The sequence below is a fragment of the Haplochromis burtoni genome, unplaced genomic scaffold (assembly GCF_018398535.1).
Source record: "Haplochromis burtoni strain Fernald_Lab_line unplaced genomic scaffold, NCSU_Asbu1 Contig_460, whole genome shotgun sequence".
In the NCBI taxonomy this organism is placed as follows: domain Eukaryota; kingdom Metazoa; phylum Chordata; class Actinopteri; order Cichliformes; family Cichlidae; genus Haplochromis; species Haplochromis burtoni.
This window is the reverse complement of record NW_024582821.1, coordinates 346,458-368,546: the sequence shown is the minus strand read 5'-3', so window position 1 is coordinate 368,546 and position 22,089 is coordinate 346,458. Positions and strand designations below refer to the sequence as shown.

Genomic DNA, 22,089 nt, shown 5'->3' with positions numbered 1-22,089 from the left:
AAACAACTTTATCTGTTTTGGGGTTTTTTTTATTTGCTTGTTACTAAGAAGCCTGATTTGTGAATATCATGTTTTCATTTCACTCTGTAGGACTATGTGATCGATTCCAATTGGCGCTTCAGGAGCACAGTAATGACTCCCATGTTTGTTGAAACCCTAAGCTCTCAAGGCCCAGAGAGTGTGGCAGCATCTCAGTCTGGAGCGATGAAGGGAAAGCTCCGAGCCACGCAGACTTCATTAGAGTTCAGTCAGACACAAACACAAGGTACTGCTATGTTTCAGTTTACCCACCTTCAAGCAGTTCAATCAAAATTTTGGGTCAACGCAACAAAGTACCTGTTAAAATGCTTTCCTTCATTTTTGAATATGCAGATTACCACAGCTGTGTTTTTCCCAGGTCGACGTACTGCATATAACTGGCTGACAGGCAGCAGCGTGGATACGCTGGCAGAGTACTCACTCGGCTCCGAGTCGATGTCGTCGTTGCTGGTGTTTGATAAGAAAGCAGAGAGGCGAACCGCAGCGAGAAGACCAATAGGAGAAGGCTTTGGGCTGAGGCGCCTCACTGCATCAACAGATGAAGTGGACAGCCGCACCAGAGGTTAGTTTGACCATCCACCTCAGTATTAACTGCATAGTATTAAATGTAAACTAATTTTTCAGTTTTTGATAAAAAAAATAAATAAAAAAAAGCACCACCACAAACACATCTTGTTTCAGTAAGAAGAGACTAAAGCTTCACTCATTGGTTTAAATGTAAATTTTCACTTTGTATGAACAGCAGTAAATGAGCAGCGGGCTAACATCCTGAGACTGAGACGCAGGTTTCTGAAGGATCAGGAGAAAGTCAGCTTAGGTTTTGCCAAAAAGGAGATACAGCATCAACGGCAGGAAAAGGTATCTACCGTGCTGGGATTCAACCAGGAGCCACTCAGACCAATCCGTTCATCTATAATGCAGATTTTCTGCGTTTGCTCTCGCTAACTTTCCAGGCCTGCGATAGACTCGTAACTATCAGTGGTTCTCTTGTGTGTCACAGGAAGAAAAAGCCAATCTGGCCCTTAGAAAAGAGGCTCAGGTGACTTTGTATCGTAACTACAGGGTGGGAGACTTTCCAGACATCCAAATCCCGTACAGTAACCTCATCGCTCCACTTCAAGCTCTAGCACAGGTAAGACTGCCAACGCCATCTGTTCAGACAAACCATAAACGGGCACATGATGGACCATATGATCAGACTTTGATTTTATCATAAACACTTCCATACAACAAAAATAGTTGCAAATGATGGGCCAAAATGAAGGGGGAAATTTTAAGGAAGAAATATTGTATGTAAAATGTTAAATATTACATTTTTCCCCTTGCCCTAACTAGAGAGACCCGATTTTAGCCAAACAGCTGTTCAGCTCTCTTTTTGCCGGTATACTGCAAGAAATGGCGAAACAACAGAGGCCAGAGGAGAGCGCGAGGATAAAAGAGGAGCTGCGGTCCAACATGAGCAACTTCCTGAGCAAGAGTACGCTCTGCTTCCCTCCGTTTATAGCATGTGTGCAGGTAACAGATTTGATAGTTAAACTCCCCTTTCTGTATTTAATATATTGAAGAAAATATATATAAATGTTGTATTTTGGGGGGCTTTTTTGTGTGCTAGGATATGTGCTACCAACATAAAGAGCTCCAACAGCTCAACCCAGCTTCCATCAGCTCCACTTGTCTCATGAGTCTGCAGCAGCCATCGGGCATCCTGCTGCTGGAAGAGGGTTTACTGCATGCTGACAGCCCCGCTGAACGTCCTGCCAAACGGTCACGAGGACACAAAGAAATCCCCCCAGACACCAATAAATGGATTAATCTCGCAAGGTATTGCAGTAATTGCTGCCTTACAGCTGAGTGTTATTCTTAATATTTCTTTATCTGATTTTTTTATTCTTCAAAATATTTAATTACATCAACGAACAAAATCACAGCTATGATGTCACTGAAGGTCACAGATTCAGGAGTTTTAGTTTACTGATTGAGAGTGTCTGGAGTTTGTTTTGAAGTGGAAAATTAAAAAAAAATCAGTATAGTATTGTGTGTTATGATTTTGTGTCATAACATGGACACCAAATATCAATATTTTTCTGATATTTTGGACTGACTTCACTCACTCACAGAGATTGTTGAAGGTTTGGCAACAAGTACTGTCTAATTTATAAATGCAGACAGATTGCTGCATTCCCATCAGTCTGAATGAATCTGTGTCACAACTTGAGGGGACAGCTGGTTGTATTGTGGTTATATTCCTGCAGAATAGGAACGTTGCTGGGAGCAAATGTAATAGTTAAATGTGACTTTCTCTCTATGTAGACAGCAACACCCGTGACTTTCACTGATTTATCACAGTTAATTGCTGTAATATAATAAGTAGATTGCTTTTAACTGCAAACTACACTAATAGTATAATGACTTTATCTTTAATAACGTTTATTTCACTGACAGTGTTTGCATGTGTTGACTGTCTCACTTTGCTTCAAAAAACAATATTCAGCATGTCACAAAATCACGGTAATATTGTATCAGGAGTGAAGTATAGTGATAAAGTTGTATCACGAGGTGTGTGGTGGTTGCCACCTCTAATATTTACTGTGCTGTTTGTCTCCCGCTGTTCTCCAGGCTTTACAAATCTTTGGAAGATTATGATGTTGTGCGTGGAATCTTTGGTGGTAAAGTCGGGACCAAATCCATCACTTGTACTGCGCTCCAAGCTGAAGCCAACACTGACTTTGCAGAGGCTGTGAAGCTTTACAATGAGGTTTGTTAGTCCAGTAGAAGCTGGTGGTTGAATCCCATATTTTCCCACCGGAAGGGAAGGAAACCATATTAAATATTTCAGGAAGTAATATTTCAGGAAGTATGAAGTAATATATGAAATCAACGGGCACCAGGTTTCACCGGATTGCTTGCTGTTTGTTTAAACTCTTATATACTGACAGGCTCTAAACACCGAGAGCTGGCCTGATGGCGAGCCCACAGACAGCGAGAAGGACTTCTGGGAGATGGCTGCTATGGATGCATATAGTCATTTGACTGAGTGGAAGTCTCTTCAGTACTGCTCCACTGTGAACATAGATGAAAACTCACCACCCAACTTGGAAATGATGTGGTCAGAGCCTCTCTACCAGGTAATAATAACCCAAATGATTTTACAGTTTAGGAATTCCCACTCACCTGCAACTGAAGCCTGCATTTTTCCTCTGTTGTGGTAACTGATGGCTTAAATTGGAAACCCACATTTTGTAATCTATTCATTCATTTCGTGGCTTTCCAAAACTCTTTGAATGAAACACTGCCGCAGTGAATTTGGTTTAAAGATTTACTTTGCAGGGTTTGGGGCTGTTGATCTGCAGAAATAGAACATATTTGTAATCATGTTCCTTCGGTTTCCCTTCCTGAAGATAACAATCTTGGTTTAATTACCTTGAGTGAGCTATGCTATGCTATGTCCCTGCTATGTTGCCCCACTTTATTTCCACATTAGCCCTGTTTACACAAAAGTGGCTCTAGAGTGTTTCTCTTTTCTTTTTTTCTTTTTTTTCTATTTTTAAAGCAGTTGTGTCTTTTCCTTCACGCTAGTAAGAGGAGACTTAGGGGTATACAGTTGGGTCCTTCTGCAACCTCACCACTAGGTGTCACTGAATCCTTAAAACTGTATCTTTAAAATTGAAAAGAAATGTGTAGCATAGCAGTGTAACAAAAGTATTCACAGCATGTTGTGACATTTTTGGTCATTTGATATCAAATCCATTCTTCAAATGTTTTGCTTCCCTGGCGATTGCATTTGTCCTAGGAAATGTACCTGCAGCACATGATACGCAGCATGTTGAAGCAGCTGCAGCGGGGTGAGCGGGACCAAACGCTCCTCAGCTTCATCGACAATGCCATGAAGTTGGAGGAGCGCAAAAAGCTGCTGGAAAGTCATTACAGCCAGGAACTCAGCCTGCTCTACATCCTGCAAGAGGACTACGACCGCGCCAAATACTACACAAACTACGCCATGCAGCTCTTTATGGAGGTCTGCTCTCACACTCATTTCTCTGTCCAGCACATTCGATTCTTTGATTTACAGAGAACAGTTTATTTCATAAATGAAATGGGGGGGAAACGGTTATATATGTACAGATTGTTGCTGTTAACTGAATAAGCAGACAAGTGTGTTATCTAGATTAACTTATTACACATGCTTACTTCGTTTGCCTCATATAGAGTTACTCCAACGTGGATACACTCCTGACTAAAAGCCGGCTAACCATTCTGCAGTCAGTGCAGGCCTTGACCGAAATCCAGGACTTCCTGTTGTTTATTAAAGAAGAGGGTGAGTGGATAGTGGCTTTTTAAAATGTTTAAAATGTTTGTTTGGTCTTTTTACAAGATTTTGGAATCTTTATTCCTAAAACTGTCTTTGTTTGAATTTTTTTTTCAAGCTCTGAAACATTTTTGCAATTTTTACAATTTTTTTTTATTAGTGTCTTTGGACTCCCTCAAGCACCTCATCAGATCATGGACTGAACGGTATCCTGATGCTAAAGTGGACCCAGTGAATGTGTGGGATGATATCATTACATCTCGGTAAGAAGACTCTGCGTGCATATCTTTTTTTTTTTTTTTTTTAAAGTAAAGACAAATAACAGAACCTGATACTACCTTATTTTTTTCTCTACGTTTCAGGTGTTTCTTTTTGGATAAGATCAGGGAAAAGCTCAGAGGCCATGCTCCATCTGACAGCATGGAGGTGGACGGCTCAGGTGACCCAGCGGGCGACATTGAGACATTAGTAAATGACTGCAAGTTCAACATGAAGCTACGCATGGCTGATGGAGCCCAGAAGCAGGTGAAGAAACAAGTGTGGATGTTCCTCTGTCTGTTCTTTAGCATGCTTTCCCATCAAACTCATCCTGGACAAACAAATGTTTTCAGAATAACTTCCCCGTAGCTGTGAAGCTGCTGAAAGAACTTCACAAAGAAGCCAAAATGGACAGAAGATGGCTGCTGCGGTGGGTCCACAGTTTTAGCCGCTACAGCCATAAACGGTGTCAGGCTCAGGGTCCTGTGGAGCAAATCAGCACCATGCTGAAAACCATCCCACTCCTGGGTGAGAAGGAAAAAGAATGCCACACAAGTGTCGAGTATTCAAAGCTTAAAGGCCTTCAGCTTTCTTTTTTGCCATATTTCATGTCAGCTCATTTCTCTCTCCAGAGGACCTTCAGGCTGACACTGACAGTCAGAGTGCTACAGCTAAAGTGTTCAGATACCAGAAGATTCTCCAGGGTACATCGTTCGACATCTTGGCCACAGCTGTAAGCAGAAGTCCGTCAGTCCTAGGAACTATCGATGCTGACAAAGCAGAGAGAGTCGTAAAGCTTTCTGGAGTTTCCTCGTCCAATGCAGATCCAAAGGTACTCTACTTTTTAGGAAAATACATTGTTTATAGTTGCTGGCTAGAGAAGAAACTTGCATGAATGACTAAACTGGGATTATAGTGGCAAAAATAATTGGATGTAAAGTGTTCTGCATCATTTCTGTGCTATATATGGGAATTGCAAAAGGCTCCACTTTATTCCACAGCAGATTATCACACTAAACCCTTCTTTGTAATTTTATACCAATTGAATGAACAAATGAATCACAAAAGCAGTTTTTTCCTGCAGAAAGTGGAAGTGGGATTGCAGTTACAGGCGCTGAAGTTGCTATGTGAAGCGACCAGAAAGGCCGACGAGGAGCTTCAGTCTTATTCTCAGGACTTTGTGGAGACTAGCAGCGTCATAGAGACGTACATGACCTTGGCTAACTTCTGTGACAAACGGTTAAGAGAGGAGGAGCAGAGTGATGCTGGTGAGTAGTGACATTTCCCAGGAAGAGATTTGTTCAGATTGATGCAAAAAAGACCAACAGTGAGCAACCAGAGTACTTAATGTAATCAATATTTGGTCTTAACACTTTAGCTGTGTGCTGAAGACTACTGAGAGGATTATTTCTTCCCTCAAATGTTGGTTGCCATTGTTTACGGTTACAGAAACACAGTTTCCAGACCTTCTGGTGCTGCCGATGCATGTAGTGGAAAACATGTTGAAAGCACTGAAGATGAATTCAGAGGAGGCTCGCCTCAGGTTCCCACGCCTGCTACAGATCATTGAGTTGTACCCGTCTGAGACGCTGGACCTCATGACAAAAGAGGTTAGCTTTGTTAACAAAGAATGTCTTTAGTATGTCGAAACGTAATTCTGCTGATTATAAAAGAAAAATAATATATGTCCAGTAAACATAAAAAACATTGAAACTATTAGCAAATGTAAACCAAATACCTTAAAGCTTTGGGAATGCAGATGTTTTAATTGTGTCGTCTGTCTGTATATAGATGATGTCTGTTCCCTGCTGGATGCTGATTAGCTGGATCAGTCAGATGGTTGCTCTTTTGGACAAGCCAGAAGCTGTGGCAGTACAGCACTGCATAGAGCAGATAGCAGAGTGCTACCCTCAGGCACTGGTTTATGCACTCATGATCAGCAGTGAGAGCTACCAGTTTGAGGACTCGGCTACAGGACACCAGCAACAGGAGTTTGTCAACAGGTAAGTTTGCAGGTGCAGTTTTTTGGGGGGTCGGTGTTAAAAATATTTTTTCAAAAGCTTCAGTTTAATTTTATGAGCGCTGTGCATCAACAGGCTCAAGAGCATGCTGGACAAGGGAGGTGCTGTGAAGAACTTTGTGGATGCGCTTCAGCAGCTGACAAATCCTGAGATGATTTTTAAGGTAATGAGTGAAAGTTCAGACATGATTTCAATCAAAATGCCAGACGAAAACTGATTGTTTTCATTCTGTCCACACGCAGGATTGGTGGGATGGCGTAAGAATTGAACTGGAAAAGCCGACTTTTAACAGGAAGCAAATGGGAGACATGTATGAAGAGATTCGGTCTATACTCGGAGACTGCAGCGCAGATAGTCACGGGATGTTCCGAAAGAAATTCATCAAAGTTTGTCATTTCTTTTCTTTTTTTCCTATTTTTTATCTCAAAAATATGATTCTCCAGAAATTTGTGAAATTAGGAGGCTAGTACAGATCATTCATCAGCAAGTGAAAAGAATATGCAGCTTCTAATCAAGAAAATATAATGTTATGCTGTCCCCTGCAGAAGTTTTTCAAAGACGTGGAGAAATTGTTGGGACCGAACGGCAAACAGCTGTTTGAAAAGAGGAAAGATAAAACCTTTTTGCAGAAAGTGGATGACCTGGCTGCATCCATGCGTGGATTTCAGAAGGAGCCAGGGAACCTGAAGGAATACTCACCTTGGCTGAGTGGATTTAAAGCAGACTCATTCAGAAATGAGCTGGAGATCCCAGGTTAAGAGCTATACTGATTAATATTGTTTGATTTATTTCAAACAGTCTCATCCGTTATGTTCTATCCACTGATGAGGCTGCGTTTTCTTTCTCGCAGGACAATATGACGGGAGAGCCAAACCACTGCCAGAGTATCATGCAAAGATAACTGGCTTTGATGAGAGGGTATGCACTTTAAAACAGAAGAGTTAAACGGTTTGTTCTCGTCCTGGCTGTAAGTGTGAAAGTTCTCTGGGATCTTGCCTGCAGGTAAAGGTGATGTCTTCTATTCGTCGTCCCAAGCGTCTTATCATTCGTGGGGATGACGAGCGGGACCACCCCTTTCTGGTAAAGGGCGGGGAGGACCTCCGACAGGACCAACGAATCGAACAGCTTTTCGCTGTCATGAACATCCTGCTGAGCCAGGACACGTCGTGTTTGCACAGAGGCTTGCAGCTCCGCACCTATCAAGTCATTCCTATAAACACAAGGTGGTGGGCATGTCTGTGTCTCCATATTTGTCCCTTCAGTTCCACTTACACTGATTAAAGATCGAATAAAATGGGTTTTTTTATTTTATTTTCTCTGATAAGACTATCCAGTAAGAAAAATGTATTTAATATTATAAGTATCATTTGGTTCTTGGTCCCATATTTAATTACTTAACAATTATTAGACAAAATATTAACTAACTAACTAACTAAGCAAATTATGATTACAGAATTGGTCTGATTGAATGGATGGAAAACACCTGTACTCTAAAGGAGTTTGTGCTCAACACAATGACTGAGGAGGAGCAGCAGAGGGCAGGGAGGTACAGTATATTTATTCCACCCTAATGCCGTGGCCCTGTGTTTGGTGAAGAACATGAAGTTCATCTAGTGTGTGATGAGTTTGATGATATGATGGCAGTTGTGTCTTTGTTTTAAAGTTCCATGGATGAGTACAACGCCTGGCTCTCACGCTTTGCACCAGAAAACCGAAAAGACAAAAATCGTGTGAGCGCTATTGCACTTTATGGTCTGGCCTATAAGTGAGTTACCTGAATTTTTACTCCTATGACACTGGGTTCAATAAATGCTCATAAAAAACAATTTGAATAATTTTAACAGACTTACACTTGCATTTCATTCTTTGCCAGGAAAGCAAAACGTGCCGATGCTGTCAACAACTTTATGAAAGTATTGCAGTGTGTGCCCAGCGATTTGCTGAAGTAAGTGGACTGCATGTATAGCATGACTGCTCGGGACATGGTAACACTTGCAGTAATAACCTTCATATTTTTCTTTGTTTTAAATTCTAGGAGAGCTTTTCTAAACATGTGCAACAGTCCGGAGGCCTTTCTGTCCCTGCGATCCCACTTCATTAGCTCTCACGCTTTGCTGTGCGTGAGTCACTGGATTCTTGGGATTGGAGATCGCCACCTCTCCAACTTCATGATAAATATGGAAACAGGGGGCATGATTGGCATTGACTTTGGGCATGCGTTTGGCTCATCCACACAGGTATATCCAGTGAAAGGAATGTTAACTCTCCTAAAGCAAAATGCCATAGAAGAGGCAATAAGTGATTTACACGTGATTGGGTTGGGAGAATTTATTGTCTGGTTTAGGTGTATGAATCTTACTGTCACAGCTGAGGTGACCGGCTGCATGAATGTGAAGCATGTCAGAAGGTGACCTACTGTACTGTTAATCTCTTTCTGTGCAATCCCGTATTTTCTCCCAGTTCCTCCCTGTGCCTGAGCTCATGCCTTTCCGGCTGACCCAACAGTTTGTGAATTTAATGCAACCCTTGAAGGAGTCCGGTTTGATCCAGAACATCATGGTTCATTCGTTGCGGGCCTACAGGGCTGAGCCAGACCTTCTGCTTAACACTATGGACGTGTTTGTCAAGGAACCCTCTCTGGACTGGAAGGTAACCATTGAATGAGTGGATAGATTTTGGATAATGTTTTCAATAGTGTTCATTGAGATTTTAATGCATCCATTTAGCCACAACTCTCTTAAGGTGTCACTACATTATTCCAGTCAGGTTGAGATCTGGACTTTTCTGGATTCGTTTCTTCCTCAGCCCTTCTCTTGAAGATTTGGGTCTGTGCTTAGGATCATTTGACTCTAGAATACAGAGAAGTTCATGGTCGACTCAATGACTGCAAAGTGCCCAAGTCCTGTGTTGTATCCAAAGCAAGTTCAAATCATCACCCCTCGACTTTGCAGACAGCACATGCTGAATTTTGGATACGGATCAAGATTGTATTATATACAACATGTGGCATGTTCTGTTTTCATTTGTGGCTCTTGGCCATTGTATAGTCTATTGTTGTTTTACAGTTTTTGTTTGTGAAATTGAATTAATTTAATTTCCCCCAATAAAATGTTGCTTGCTGTTGCACATTAAAGACTTTTAATCTGTTTTTCAAATTACGGTACAAAAAAGTTGTGTTATTGTTATCATGCAGAACTTTGAGATGAAACAACTGAGGAAAGGAGGCACATGGACAGAGACTGTGAACACCAAAGAAATCAACTGGTATCCCTTGCAGAAGGTTAACTTTGCCAAGAGAAAACTGGATGGAGCTAATCCAGCTGCTATAACCAGGTAGATCATCAAATCATATTATGAAACGTCTAATAGGATTTAATTAACGTTCTATGCTAGTACAACCCTCTGTTTTTGACATCCATAATGATGGAAAGTCCCAGTACTCAACTAATGGTAACATTTTGCCGAGTGTGTTGATTCATATTAGGGGTCATATCTGAAATCAGAAACCTTTATAATACAATTCAGTCACTGTTTTGTTATTCTCCAGCTTGTCTTGTTTTTGACTTGATGTTTTGGGTTTATTTTGTCAGTGAGGAGCTGAAGCTGGGTTTTGAGAAGGATGGTGCCTTCCCGGGGATGCAGTCGGTGGCTCTGGGCACTAAGGAGCACAACATTCGTGCTAGACTTCCAGCCGAAGGCCTGTCAGTGGAGAATCAGGTGGACTGTCTGCTAGACCAGGCCATGGATCCAAATGTGCTTTGCAGAGTTTGGGTGGGCTGGGAACCGTGGATTTGAGTCATTCAAAATAAATCACACGTTTAGAAACTGTATGCAAATGATTTTTAGGGCCTGAAAGAATCCTTTGATGTCAAATATGTTCTCTAATGCAGTTGTGGAAAACCTTTATATGCGTCTTGTTCTTTTTTTGCCAATTTGCTTGGCAAAATTGTATGACGTTTGGAACAAAAGGAAGAAATTAAATTCTGTGGAAAGTGTGAAATCTGTAACTAATTTATAACTATACACTACGGCATTTATATAGTAATACTTTGTTATGAATTCAGCCATGTAGTTATAATTCAGTTGCACAGGGCAGGTAATCAGAAAACTTTCCCATTAAGAACGGGAATTAATCAGATTAGAGATTTGACAGTTGAACGGGATAACTGATGATCACCCATTAGTTACTAATGGTAACTAATACCAGTCAAGTACCAGTCCAATCAAATTAGTTTCCTTAGAGCATTAGCCATTTTTTAAACAAGTTGCTGTGTTGACATCAAGACAAATGCTCCATACAAAACCTGGTGGAGTCAGGAAGGAGGCAGCAAATGGCAGGAACGGCTAACAATGCAACAAATAAGCACAAGTCGGCATCACAGGCCTAGTCATTGTTCATATGCAGTTGTTTTAAAAGTCGAGCTTGCCAAATTTGACCAAGTGTGTGTCTTTAGAGTGAGGTAATAAAACATGTTGGTAACAGTAGACACATAATTACATGAAAAATAGGCAAAACCTTTAAAATCTGCATTTATGTACACTTATTTTAAAAAGCCGGATGCTGCACAGTGCACCAGCAACTGAAGAAAACAGGCATGTCTGCTCTTTCATAACCTCTATTGAAATCGTTTATATGGATAAGGCTTGTGCAAAGTATTTTCAATAAATCACACTTACTTAAAGACATTCAAATTTAATCAAAGCTTTAAAAGTATGTGGTTTAGAATATGTAAGCCTAAATCACATGTAGATAAAAAGCAGAACTTAGGAAACCTTTGATCTGTGGCATGTCAGCCTGCTTAATGTACAACCGGAAAGTGCAAGACAGCAGAAGTAACGAAACAGCAAACTGTTGATAAAGGTGCTGAACACCTGATGCAATTTGCTGTCTCACTTCCTTTTTGCAGCATTTGACATGCGCCTGTATTCAATTTGCTATTCTATAAAAGATGCAGACAACATACACTCAATATCGATTACTAAAAATAACCAGTTAATCAGTTACTTATTGTCTCTATTAATTCTTTAGTCATCTCAAATTTTGCCTGAGAAATGACCCAAATTATAAATAATTGTCTATCAGCTGAACAAATCATCAGTCGCACTGGAAAAGAGCAAAATAATGTTAGAAATAAATAAACCAGGTGAGTTTTCTAACTGGAAGTTATTCACTGAATCCAGAGACGACTAAAATGAATTCTGACGTGAATTTTGGGGGAAAATGACCCAAGGTGGTAAATTTCAGATGGCTACTCTTCTAAACTGTTGATGAATTGAACTGGAACAAGCTGTAATTTTATGAAGTATGAAATTCAAATTTTAAATCCTCGAATGTCTCCTTGTCCTTTTAGCCTCTGCTCTGACTTTGCAACTTTAACATAGACATGGAGCCAAGTGGTGAAACCACCATATGTCACAATATTCTGGGGAATTGATGAAACTCATGTTTCTCCATGTCACAGCATAGACACGTATTTCCCTGGACAGGCAGGCACGCCTTAAAATAATTATTTTGTGAATTATCAATGAATGAAGACTGACTTACACATAAAGCTCTTGCTGTTTATCATATAGATTGTGTTAATCACTCAAACTTTGTGATCAGTAGTATAATGGTCATGCTCGTTACTACTATGAAGCCTACTACTGTTACTTGACCAAGAAGAAAAACACGAGCACCAGTTAATCCATGTTTAATAGATGATACAATGCAAAAGGGGAAACAGGGAAAACAAGAGTTAAAATGAAAAACAAATGTTCAGAACTTAACTTGTAAGTAATGATGTCAAACCCAGTGTCACAGTTATTTACCTTCTTTTTGTACAAAAAATTGCAACAGTTCATGTAGGCAGTGATCCAGAGCTGAGTGTGTTACCAACGCAGAATGAGCTTTGGTTCCGAGTGCTTCACAACGTTGGATTAGTCGGACACGGCTAGATGTTGGAGTGTTTTCACAGTTCATTGAATAATTGCAGAATTCTTCAATTTAACCCTCACGTCATACTTTAAATTGGCTAATGGTTTGGAAATATTTCTTTGGCATGCATTTTTTATAAATGAACACTGTGGCATTTTCAATACGCTTAATAATACCCTATAATACTCCACTGCTTTGCATTTCCTTTCCGTGGTAACTTTGGAGTGCCATGGCTATTGCATAAGACATTATGCTATGTAATAAGTTTCCAGGGACAGAAATCATTCTCCATAAAAACAGCGATACTGAGACTAACTTAAAAGGAAATACAGCTTATTAACATTATCTTTTGGTCAGTGTCCATGGAGTGCGAAAGAGATTCGTAGGTATTTTCCCCCCGTGACCGAGTGTTATTTTACTGCATGAAGTTAGAAACCCAAGTAGAACCCACATTTTACAGAATTAAAAAAAAAAACAAACAGAAATTTGAACATAAGCTTTTTCTCAATAAAAAATAATCTCAACATTAGTAATCATTTCAATAAAAAAAATTTATATTTAATTTGCACCTACATACAAAATAAAAAAATATCAAGTAAAATATGTAACACCCCACTGTAAAAAAGAGAAAAAAAACTGTTGGGTGGGGGGGAAACAAAACAACAGCTATTGGCCAACAGACCAGACCCGAGTTGTACAAAAGCTGTGACTGCTGAGGCACCTTCAAGTGTCAGCCATAAGAATGGTCTGACAATAACTCTCCTGCATATTTTGCATCATGTTAAATTACTGCATAAATAACTCAATTCTGAATCAAGGGTATTTTTTTTAAAAAGTTACCAATACAAACAAATATTTCATTGTAGTTTATCATTTTCAAGTTTAGCCTACATGCTTCCGTGGTCTGGAGAAACTCCAGTTGTTAGTGTATACTCTCTGACAAAAAGAAAATGTTACGTCAACATATCAAATGTTTTAAGGTCTCTGGGTTAAGGCGCAAAAAACTATTACTTCTGTCTCGCAAGTATTGTAGGTAACACTTACCAATACATACAGTGGAAACAAATGAGTACCCTTGCAATTAAAAAAATGTAGTGCATTCATTCTCTACATAAACAATCTCATCAATTATATTTAATGACCTCAACTGCTATATTTAATCTGAAATCTACCAAAGTGCATGATGCATTTAATTTTTCATTTATATTGGACGCCAAGATCTGTTGGCGCTTTTGGTTATTTCCATGTGAGTTTAAAAGAAAGGACAGAATTTGGTTAGATATAACCAATTTCTTTTCAGGCTTAAATAACCCAAAGTGACATTTAGCTGAGACGTTTTAGGTTACAATAAGCAGTGTTTAACTTCAGGCACACACAAAAAAGAGCTCTTGCATAGGAAGTGTCACCTTTAAACCCTACTGCAGATAATGACTTAGCGTAGCTAACTGTTATTAGCACAGTTATATTAAGGGGATGCAAATTCTGAGGGAAAACAGAACCCTGTCATGCAGTAATTAATTTTCCAAAGTTAACCATCTCCTGTCACCTGATACCAAACTGGGTTTTCTGTAATTATTGGCAGTTGGCTCTACTATATATATATATATATATTTCAAATATTTTCTAGTTCGTGCTCTTTTAAACATTTAGCTATTCGCAGCAAAATTCTGTGACACTCTCCTTTTACAAAAGACAATATTGTCTTCATATAGCTCTCACATTAAAACGATTATGTGGATTTCTTTCAATTCCCTGGCTTAAATTAGTATCTGTGTAATGACATGAATAGGTCGTGGGTGTAAAAGTAAGCAGTTGACATGTAAATGTCTTTGTGAAAGTGCCAAATGATTCCATTCAGTTAGCAAATAGGAGTCATAGACTTTAAGTGGGCATTACCCACTTGTCTTCCCCACCATGTAGTAACAAGAAATAAGTTCATACTATACAAAAAGAAACTCTTTGTGGCTTGATGTGCATAGCATACATACTGAAGGCATGATGTTCTCAGCTTTACAGGAGTTTTTAAGTTACATATTGTTAGATCTTGGGTCTCCACCCATTTATGAACTGCATGAGTTTCTTCACCTGCAGTTTGCTTAGCTTGAAGTCCTCAGACAAAATCTCCTCGGTGAGCTGCAGGAGTAGATTCCCATCAATTTTTTCAGACACGAAAAGAGAAACAATGTCATCTGGCAGGCCGATAAATTTCAGACATTTGGAGACCTCTTCAATTGAAAGGCCAGCCAAGCTCAATGGTGGCTGCCACTGTGTAGTGTGAGACAAGGATGGACAGTTAACAGTTGGAGTGTTAGAGATGGAGTGTATCTCTTTTGTTCCCTGCTCATGTTGAGCAAGTGAGGAATATAAAGTTTCCGGCTTACTGTCACAGACCGACTCTGACAGCACATCTGTGCACTTCTTTATGGCATTTGATTTTGGTGTTCTTGGTGGCAAGATCGGGCAGGAGAGGCTCTGCTTAGTGTTAGATGCATCTATGAGCTTGTCACTGTACATTTCTGAATTGCAGCTAGAAGATTTGTTGCAGAAAGGACTCAGAGATGCTTTCGGCAAGTTAAAGTCCTTACTGCGGTGTGCATACTCTCGGCCATCAAAGTCAACAAGGCTGGTTGTACAGGTTTTTGGAGTGCTTGGGGTTCTCTTTCTGGGGTAGCTGTAGTAACTTCGACAGGTTGTAGGCAGAAACTCGTCCATGCAATGCGAATCCCCTCCACTGAAATGATTTGGCCAAGACAACCGCGATAAAACTCCATCTAACGGTGAGCTACTACATGGCGAAACAGCCTTCGGTTCAGTGCTGATGGAATTAGCCCAGCTGCAAGGGTAGCACACATGGCTTTGCTCTTGTGGGTCAGTTCCTTCTTGCTCACATGTTCCACTGCTAATGGAAAAATAGTAGATTAATTTATAGCATAAGAATAGCCTCATACATGTAAACATAGAAAGGTACAAAACTTGATAGCTTACAGCATTTGTTTTGAGAATGTGGGTGAAAATTTAAATTCTTACATGTTGTGGAGACCAGAAGAATAATAGGAGAGGGTTGGACTTGGAGACCGAGTTTCTTGCTGCCGTGGCTTCAAAAGGACAGGCACTGATGGTATCTGTTTCAGGCCTCGTGGTGGGATTGGTGGTGCATTCAAAAGACGACATTCTTCCTTCACCTAGGATAAAAAGAGTTTGTGTTGAAACAGTAACTAAAGCTTATGTTCTTACGAGTGTAAGAATGTGTGTGAATGTGTGTGTGAATGGGTGGATGGCAGGTTGTGTAAAGCGCTTTGGGGTCCTTAGGGACTAGAAAAGCGCTATACAAATACAGGCCATTTACCATTTACATTACAGTCATTCTTCAAAGAACCCTCAGGTTCAGCTTTTTATCTGCAACAGCCAATCAAACTTGTTGTTTTCAAGTAGTTTTATTTATTAATTTACTGCATAGTAGCTACTCATGCTGGCTTTTGCTGTAGTATTAAAATATATTTGTTGTGAGCATGGACGTCATCAAATCAACTAACACTCCAATCCTAAGACCGAAAACTCTAAAGTACAATAGATTATACTCACAGCTTCAGACTTTGGTGGGACTGGTGGAGGAGCAAGAGGCACATCAGAGCTGGTTATGGCTCCCAGAGGACAAGTGACTGGGTTTGTCAGTGCAGCTGTTGTGGCACAGTCACTGTTGAGGCCTCTGATTCCTTCGCTTTGAGAGGGTTTTGGAATCTGACTTCTCAAGTGATCCAACCACAGCTCCTCATAGGGAACATCCAGCTTGTTGAGGGTTGGTTGTGGGTTTGTGCAGTCCAACAGCTCTGGGAAAAAGTGTTCATTCTCTTCTGAAGGATGACTATCAGAAGGCATAAGAGCCCAATCTCCGCATGGCATACAACCCTGCAAGTTGACCTCACTGTTACCGTGCAGGTTGCTGCCATACACACACACAGACAGTCGGTGGAAGGACTGGGTGAGTTCATCTCGGGCGTAAGTCAAAGAGCTGGGAATTTGCATATGATTGGGACAGCCGCTTGAACTCCCGCTTCCTCCACTGCTACAACTACCATTGCCACTGCTTTTTTTGGGGCTTTTGCCATCTTCATTCCAGTCTGTTCGTACGTCCCGGACAGCACGAGAATAGTCATCGATATCAAACTGCTCCTGGCAGAACGCAAACCAGCGATGCACCATAGTATCTAACCACAACTCTCCTTGCAGCAATTCTTCTGGAACAATAAATCGTGGCATGGCTATATGAAACGGAAAATGGATAGGGATAATTTTATTGCTTCGCAGAATGCAGCACACAACCACTGTTTTCGTCTGAATGTTGACCAATTTGTACCGATGACCCTCCCTAATGAGGTGGAGGTCATACTGGTTGCGGGGTGGGGTGCTGGGTACTGTCACATTGACCGGGAGACGGGTTTTCTCCACGATGTTCCTGATGTTGTGCTCCCCGTCTTGCATCTGAAGCTCAAGTGGACTGCAGGTACTGAACCTGCCTTTGCACTGGAACGGCAGGCTGATGCTCTCATTGGTGCGATGGTTCATGCAAATCAAGCAAGGCATCTTGCCTCGACCGATCTTACTGATGGAGTTCAGCTTTCCAATCTTCTTAAAAATGGTGTTGAATCTTGATTTTTCTTTGAAGCTTTTGGCATAAAGGATCTCAGCTTGGCCCATTAACGTCAGTTCATCACCAGTGTTTAGTGTTATGTTGTAAACCTCTGTGTCTTCATTGCATTCCCCTGAAGCCATCTATGAAAACATTACATACATGAATTTCGATATACGCAATGAAATGAATCTATTTTACCAACCTTAACTTGGAAAATTTTAAACTTTAACTGGAAATCTACAGTTATGAAATACTCTTGGTGGAAGCGTTTAGAATTATAGCTACAGTGGGGCAAAAAAGTATTTAGTCAGCCACCGATTGTGCAAGTTCCCCCACTTAAAATGATGACAGAGGTCAGTAATTTGCACCAGAGGTACACTTCAACTGTGAGAGACAGAATGTGAAAAAAAAATCCATGAATCCACATGGTAGGATTTGTAAAGAATTTATTCGTAAATCAGGGTGGAAAATAAGTATTTGGTCACCTCAAACAAGGAAAATCTCTGGCTCTCACAGACCTGTAACGTCTTCTGTAAGAAGCTTTTCTGTCCCCCACTCGTTACCTGTATGAATGGCACCTGTTTGAACTCATCATCTGTATAAAAGACACCTGTCCACAGCCTCAAACAGTCAGACTCCAAACTCCGCCATGGCCAAGACCAAAGAGCTTTCGAAGGACACCAGGAAAAGTATTGTAGACCTGCACCAGACTGGGAAGAGTGAATCTACAATAGGCAAGCAGCTTGGTGTGAAAAAATCAACTGTGGGAGCAATCATCAGAAAATGGAAGACATACAAGACCACTGATAATCTCCCTCGATCTGGGGCTCCACGCAAGATCTCATCCCGTGGGGTCAAAATGATCATGAGAACGGTGAGCAAAGATCCCAGAACCACACGGGGGGACCTGGTGAATGACCTGCAGAGAGCTGGGACCAAAGTAACAAAGGTCACCATCAGTAACACACTACAACGGCAGGGAATCAAATCCCGCAGTGCCAGACGTGTTCCGCTGCTGAAGCCAGTGCATGTCCAGGCCCGTCTGAAGTTTGCCAGAGAGCACATGGATGATACAGCAGAGGATTGGGAGAATGTCATGTGGTCAGATGAAACCAAAGTAGAACTTTTTGGTATAAACTCAACTCGTCGTGTTTGGAGGAAGAAGAATACTGAGTTGCATCCCAAGAACACCATACCTACTGTGAAGCATGGGGGTGGAAACATCATGCTATGGGGCTGTTTTTCTGCCAAGGGGACAGGACGACTGATCCGTGTTAAGGACAGAATGAATGGGGCCATGTATCGTGAGATTTTGAGCCAAAACCTCCTTCCATCAGTGAGAACTTTGAAGATGAAACGAGGCTGGGTCTTCCAACATGACAATGATCCAAAACACACCGCCCGGGCAACAAAGGAGTGGCTCCGTAAGAAGCATTTGAAAGTCCTGGAGTGGCCTAGCCAGTCTCCAGACCTCAACCCCATAGAAAATCTGTGGCGGGAGTTGAAAGTCCGTGTTGCTCGGCGACAGCCCCAAAACATCACTGCTCTCGAGAAGATCTGCATGGAGGAATGGGCCAAAATACCAGCTACTGTGTGTGCAAACCTGGTAAAGACCTATAGTAAACGTTTGACCTCTGTTATTGCCAACAAAGGTTATGTTACAAAGTATTGAGTTGTATTTTTGTTATTGACCAAATACTTATTTTCCACCCTGATTTACGAATAAATTCTTTACAAATCCTACCATGTGGATTCATGGATTTTTTTTTCACATTCTGTCTCTCACAGTTGAAGTGTACCTCTGGTGCAAATTACTGACCTCTGTCATCATTTTAGGTGGGGGAACTTGCACAATCGGTGGCTGACTAAATACTTTTTTGCCCCACTGTATATATTATTATATTATATTATATTCATAAATGTCACATAAAAATAGATGGATTAAATGTACCTTAACATTGAACATGATTTCCTCCATAACATATACCCTTTCAGGGAAAGCTTTGGCCACTTCCTCCACGCTGTTGTAGTACTGCACAGGCTCTTTGACATCTCTGTCCTGCTCGAGCAGCTTGAACTGACCTACGAAAAGATGGAAAAGACAGGTCAATGGTGTTTTGCATCAACACAGACTTACAACTATAAAATCACATAATTTATTTTTGCCTTATATATTTTAGTGAATAATTCTTCAGTTTAGGCAAAGATGCATCATCAAATATCATATTTGATATCTGACAATGCGCAACATATAAATACTGTAAAGCACTTTCAATGCTCGGATAGAGTAGAAATGCGCTTTATAAGAACTAGTCCATTTACCATTTACAAGACAAACTAAATAAGCATAGACTGTGGCTGCATCTCACCTTCATAGTGAACTGGGATCTCTATTTTGGGCCCAATGACATAATGTCCCTCCTCCAGACTGTGAGCAGTAATAGTCGTCCACTGACGACAGGAATGAATCAAGAGGTAGTCATTGTCTCTGAGCCCTTCAACCAGCTGACCTACAGAAAGTAAAAAAAACAAAAAAAATCCACACTATTTACAGAGCAGAAAACAGCATAATTTGCATAATTACAACTTTAAATTAACCACAAAGTAAGCACTGAACCATCCAGCAACAAAACATCTAAAACAAAAAATGTTTATATATGTTTTTACCAGGTGGTGTCTTGGATGTGGGTCATGAGAGAACTATTGAACCTTAATAACTCAGAGAACAGGCCATTCTATTAAATATCACTTTGAGAAACACCACTGCTTTCATACCACTCTTTAGCCATACAGTCTGCTCCATTCAAACTGAGGCATTGGATTACCAAGCACATTTAAAGTCACTATGGATTAGGCCATTAGTCAATGACTAATGGCCTAATCCATACCTCTCTAAAAAGCATGCTCTATCATTCAAAGTACAATACACCACTTTAGTTCTCCAGAAAAGGCCAGGCATGTGTCAGGGAGATGGAGAAAATTATTCAAATTATTAATGATACATAATAGCAAAGTGCAGGGCACAGTCAGCATGTTTATTTTCAGGCATACTGAGGGTAACATAGTTTTAAAGATGCACTTTCAGACCCAGGACTGTATCAGAATCAGTATTATTTAAGTATTCTGATTCTGATAAAGATACACGTTCAGACCCAGGATTGCATTAACATATAGTTTAGTTAGAGGGATAGTAACAGTACTGTGCAAAAGTCTTGAGCCCCCACTCATTTCTTTATTTTAGTAGGGAAATGGGAAATGGCTGCAATATGTGCAAACATACATGGAAATACAGGCTATAAGGCAAGTGCAGAGTTTGTACAACTCTAACAAAATTGAAAGTCAATATTTTATTTGACCACTTTTGTTCTTTAACACGGCCTAAACTCTAAGGCAGACTTCTTGTAATTTCTTTACACCAGTTGCTGCAGTTCAGCCTCCACCCTATTTAACAGGTGGCTGTAGTCACTCCTGACTTTCTCTGTACATACTCACAATGCTCTGAACCAAACATTTCTAAATTGCAGTCACTGCTCCATCAGACCTGATGCTACTGATTTTCAGTCAGGTTCTTGGTTAATTTGGTACTTTTTGTGGACTCAACAAAATAAATGGGAATCGGAGTGTATACACAACACTGGCTGGTCCCTTTAAACGATCCCTTTAAATTAGGTACTTTTTTGTCCTTGAAGAAAATGGTCAGATACAAGAACTAGAAAAACTTTGAAAAACCTTCAGAAAACCTGGAGAACTATTGCTCACGACCACTTCAGAAAATGCAAATCTGGCAACTTCTAAGCAAATTATGAAGAAATTAGTGGTGGCTAAATACTTTTGCACAGCACCATAACATTATCATGTCTTAATTCTTAAAAACAAATAAATAAATACTTGTCTTTTTGTAACCAAAATGAAGACAATGATGCTTCTCAGCTTAAACAGAGCAACTAGGTTACGATTTAGTTATAAGATTGGCATTGTGACTCAGCCTGCAACAATACATGTATATTTAAAAAAAAAAAAAGGCTTTCCAATGGTGGAGCTAGACAGTATGTGGTACAACTCATCAGTCGTTGCAATACAGTTTTTACTAAACCTGAAATAACTTCATTATAATGATGACTATAGGGTTTACACGTTTAATACCAAAAAAGGTGAGATGTGCACAACGGATGCAAAGGTATTACCAAAAATAAACCAAAAGAAAAGAGAGAATAAGAAAACGCTTATTTTGTAATGTAAACTAGATCACGCTGTTGAGAAACGGTAAGTCACACTGCTAAACTCAATCGCAAAGATGTGTTACAGCTTAAGTTTGCCTTTGCTGCTAGCTAGCGGCTAACAAGCGCTGCGCTGATGGCGTGAAAAGGTAAAGTTACTTGCCGTTATCCAGCTTGACAATTTGAGGCAACTTATAATTACTGACGAGTTGATCTAATGGTAAGGACGTAGTACTCCATGTAACTTCTTTTAAATTGTTGTACAACATTGATCCAAGGTCCATTTTGCTAGATTACATTAGCCAACAAGAGCTAGCTACGTGTAAACACGGTCACAAAAGGCTACACTAAGCTAACGCACTAAATAATGTAGCGACTCTCCGTCCGCGGTGTCACATCACGCATGGCGTGTTTCTTAATAATCTTCGCATTTTTTTTCCTTTAAATTTGCCTACGTATCATAAAGAGTCGTTGTCTGATAATGTAGCAGAGCCATGTTTGTTTAACTACCGATGGGGCCAGCGCTAGTTTGGATCAGCCGGAGGGAGGCAGCGCGCAAGTCGCTCTGCTGTGATTGGTGGAGAGAGCCAGCGTAGGTGGGCTTAGGCGGTAGAGAACCAACCACAAAGCAAGGAAGCTGGAATAGTTTTCTTCTGAAGGTAAAGAATACATACTTTGGTAAACAACAGAAGAAAACCCAT

General features: G+C 40.5%; 2 protein-coding genes across 4 annotated transcripts in view; one reads left to right on the top strand and one right to left on the bottom strand.

Annotated features, from left to right (window-relative positions):
• prkdc (protein kinase, DNA-activated, catalytic subunit) overlaps positions 1–10,624 on the top strand; it is a 31,376-nt gene extending 20,752 nt beyond the window's left edge. The window contains exons 58-86 of the mRNA XM_042213618.1: positions 91–265; positions 398–601; positions 782–897; positions 1,040–1,171; positions 1,375–1,554; positions 1,652–1,860; positions 2,656–2,794; positions 2,976–3,164; positions 3,830–4,054; positions 4,246–4,354; positions 4,506–4,608; positions 4,708–4,870; positions 4,957–5,131; positions 5,236–5,435; positions 5,688–5,871; positions 6,053–6,213; positions 6,395–6,606; positions 6,700–6,787; positions 6,867–7,010; positions 7,170–7,377; positions 7,475–7,542; positions 7,627–7,847; positions 8,078–8,170; positions 8,288–8,389; positions 8,498–8,569; positions 8,660–8,861; positions 9,085–9,273; positions 9,818–9,957; positions 10,215–10,624. Of these exons, the coding sequence (XP_042069552.1) occupies positions 91–265; positions 398–601; positions 782–897; positions 1,040–1,171; positions 1,375–1,554; positions 1,652–1,860; positions 2,656–2,794; positions 2,976–3,164; positions 3,830–4,054; positions 4,246–4,354; positions 4,506–4,608; positions 4,708–4,870; positions 4,957–5,131; positions 5,236–5,435; positions 5,688–5,871; positions 6,053–6,213; positions 6,395–6,606; positions 6,700–6,787; positions 6,867–7,010; positions 7,170–7,377; positions 7,475–7,542; positions 7,627–7,847; positions 8,078–8,170; positions 8,288–8,389; positions 8,498–8,569; positions 8,660–8,861; positions 9,085–9,273; positions 9,818–9,957; positions 10,215–10,419 (4,608 nt within the window). The 3' untranslated portion in view covers positions 10,420–10,624. The remainder of the gene's footprint in view (positions 1–90; positions 266–397; positions 602–781; positions 898–1,039; positions 1,172–1,374; positions 1,555–1,651; positions 1,861–2,655; positions 2,795–2,975; positions 3,165–3,829; positions 4,055–4,245; positions 4,355–4,505; positions 4,609–4,707; positions 4,871–4,956; positions 5,132–5,235; positions 5,436–5,687; positions 5,872–6,052; positions 6,214–6,394; positions 6,607–6,699; positions 6,788–6,866; positions 7,011–7,169; positions 7,378–7,474; positions 7,543–7,626; positions 7,848–8,077; positions 8,171–8,287; positions 8,390–8,497; positions 8,570–8,659; positions 8,862–9,084; positions 9,274–9,817; positions 9,958–10,214) is intronic.
• Positions 10,625–11,371: 747 nt separating this feature from the next.
• garem (GRB2 associated, regulator of MAPK1) lies at positions 11,372–21,964 on the bottom strand. Of its 3 annotated transcripts, none has more exons than XM_042213619.1 (6): positions 19,839–21,670; positions 19,541–19,681; positions 19,123–19,253; positions 16,124–17,311; positions 15,569–15,723; positions 11,372–15,440 (listed from the first exon to the last, which is right to left on the bottom strand). In XM_042213619.1, the coding sequence occupies exons 3-6, from the start codon at positions 19,147–19,149 to the stop codon at positions 14,579–14,581; spliced, it is 2,232 nt and encodes a 743-aa protein (XP_042069553.1). In that variant the 5' UTR covers positions 19,150–19,253; positions 19,541–19,681; positions 19,839–21,670; the 3' UTR covers positions 11,372–14,578. The 3 variants fall into 3 exon arrangements, with proteins under 3 accessions (XP_042069553.1, XP_005946076.1, XP_005946075.1); XM_005946014.3 differs by having other exon boundaries at positions 11,374–15,437; positions 21,552–21,964; XM_005946013.3 differs by having other exon boundaries at positions 11,376–15,440; positions 21,552–21,963.
• Between the last annotated feature and the right edge of the window lie 125 nt (positions 21,965–22,089).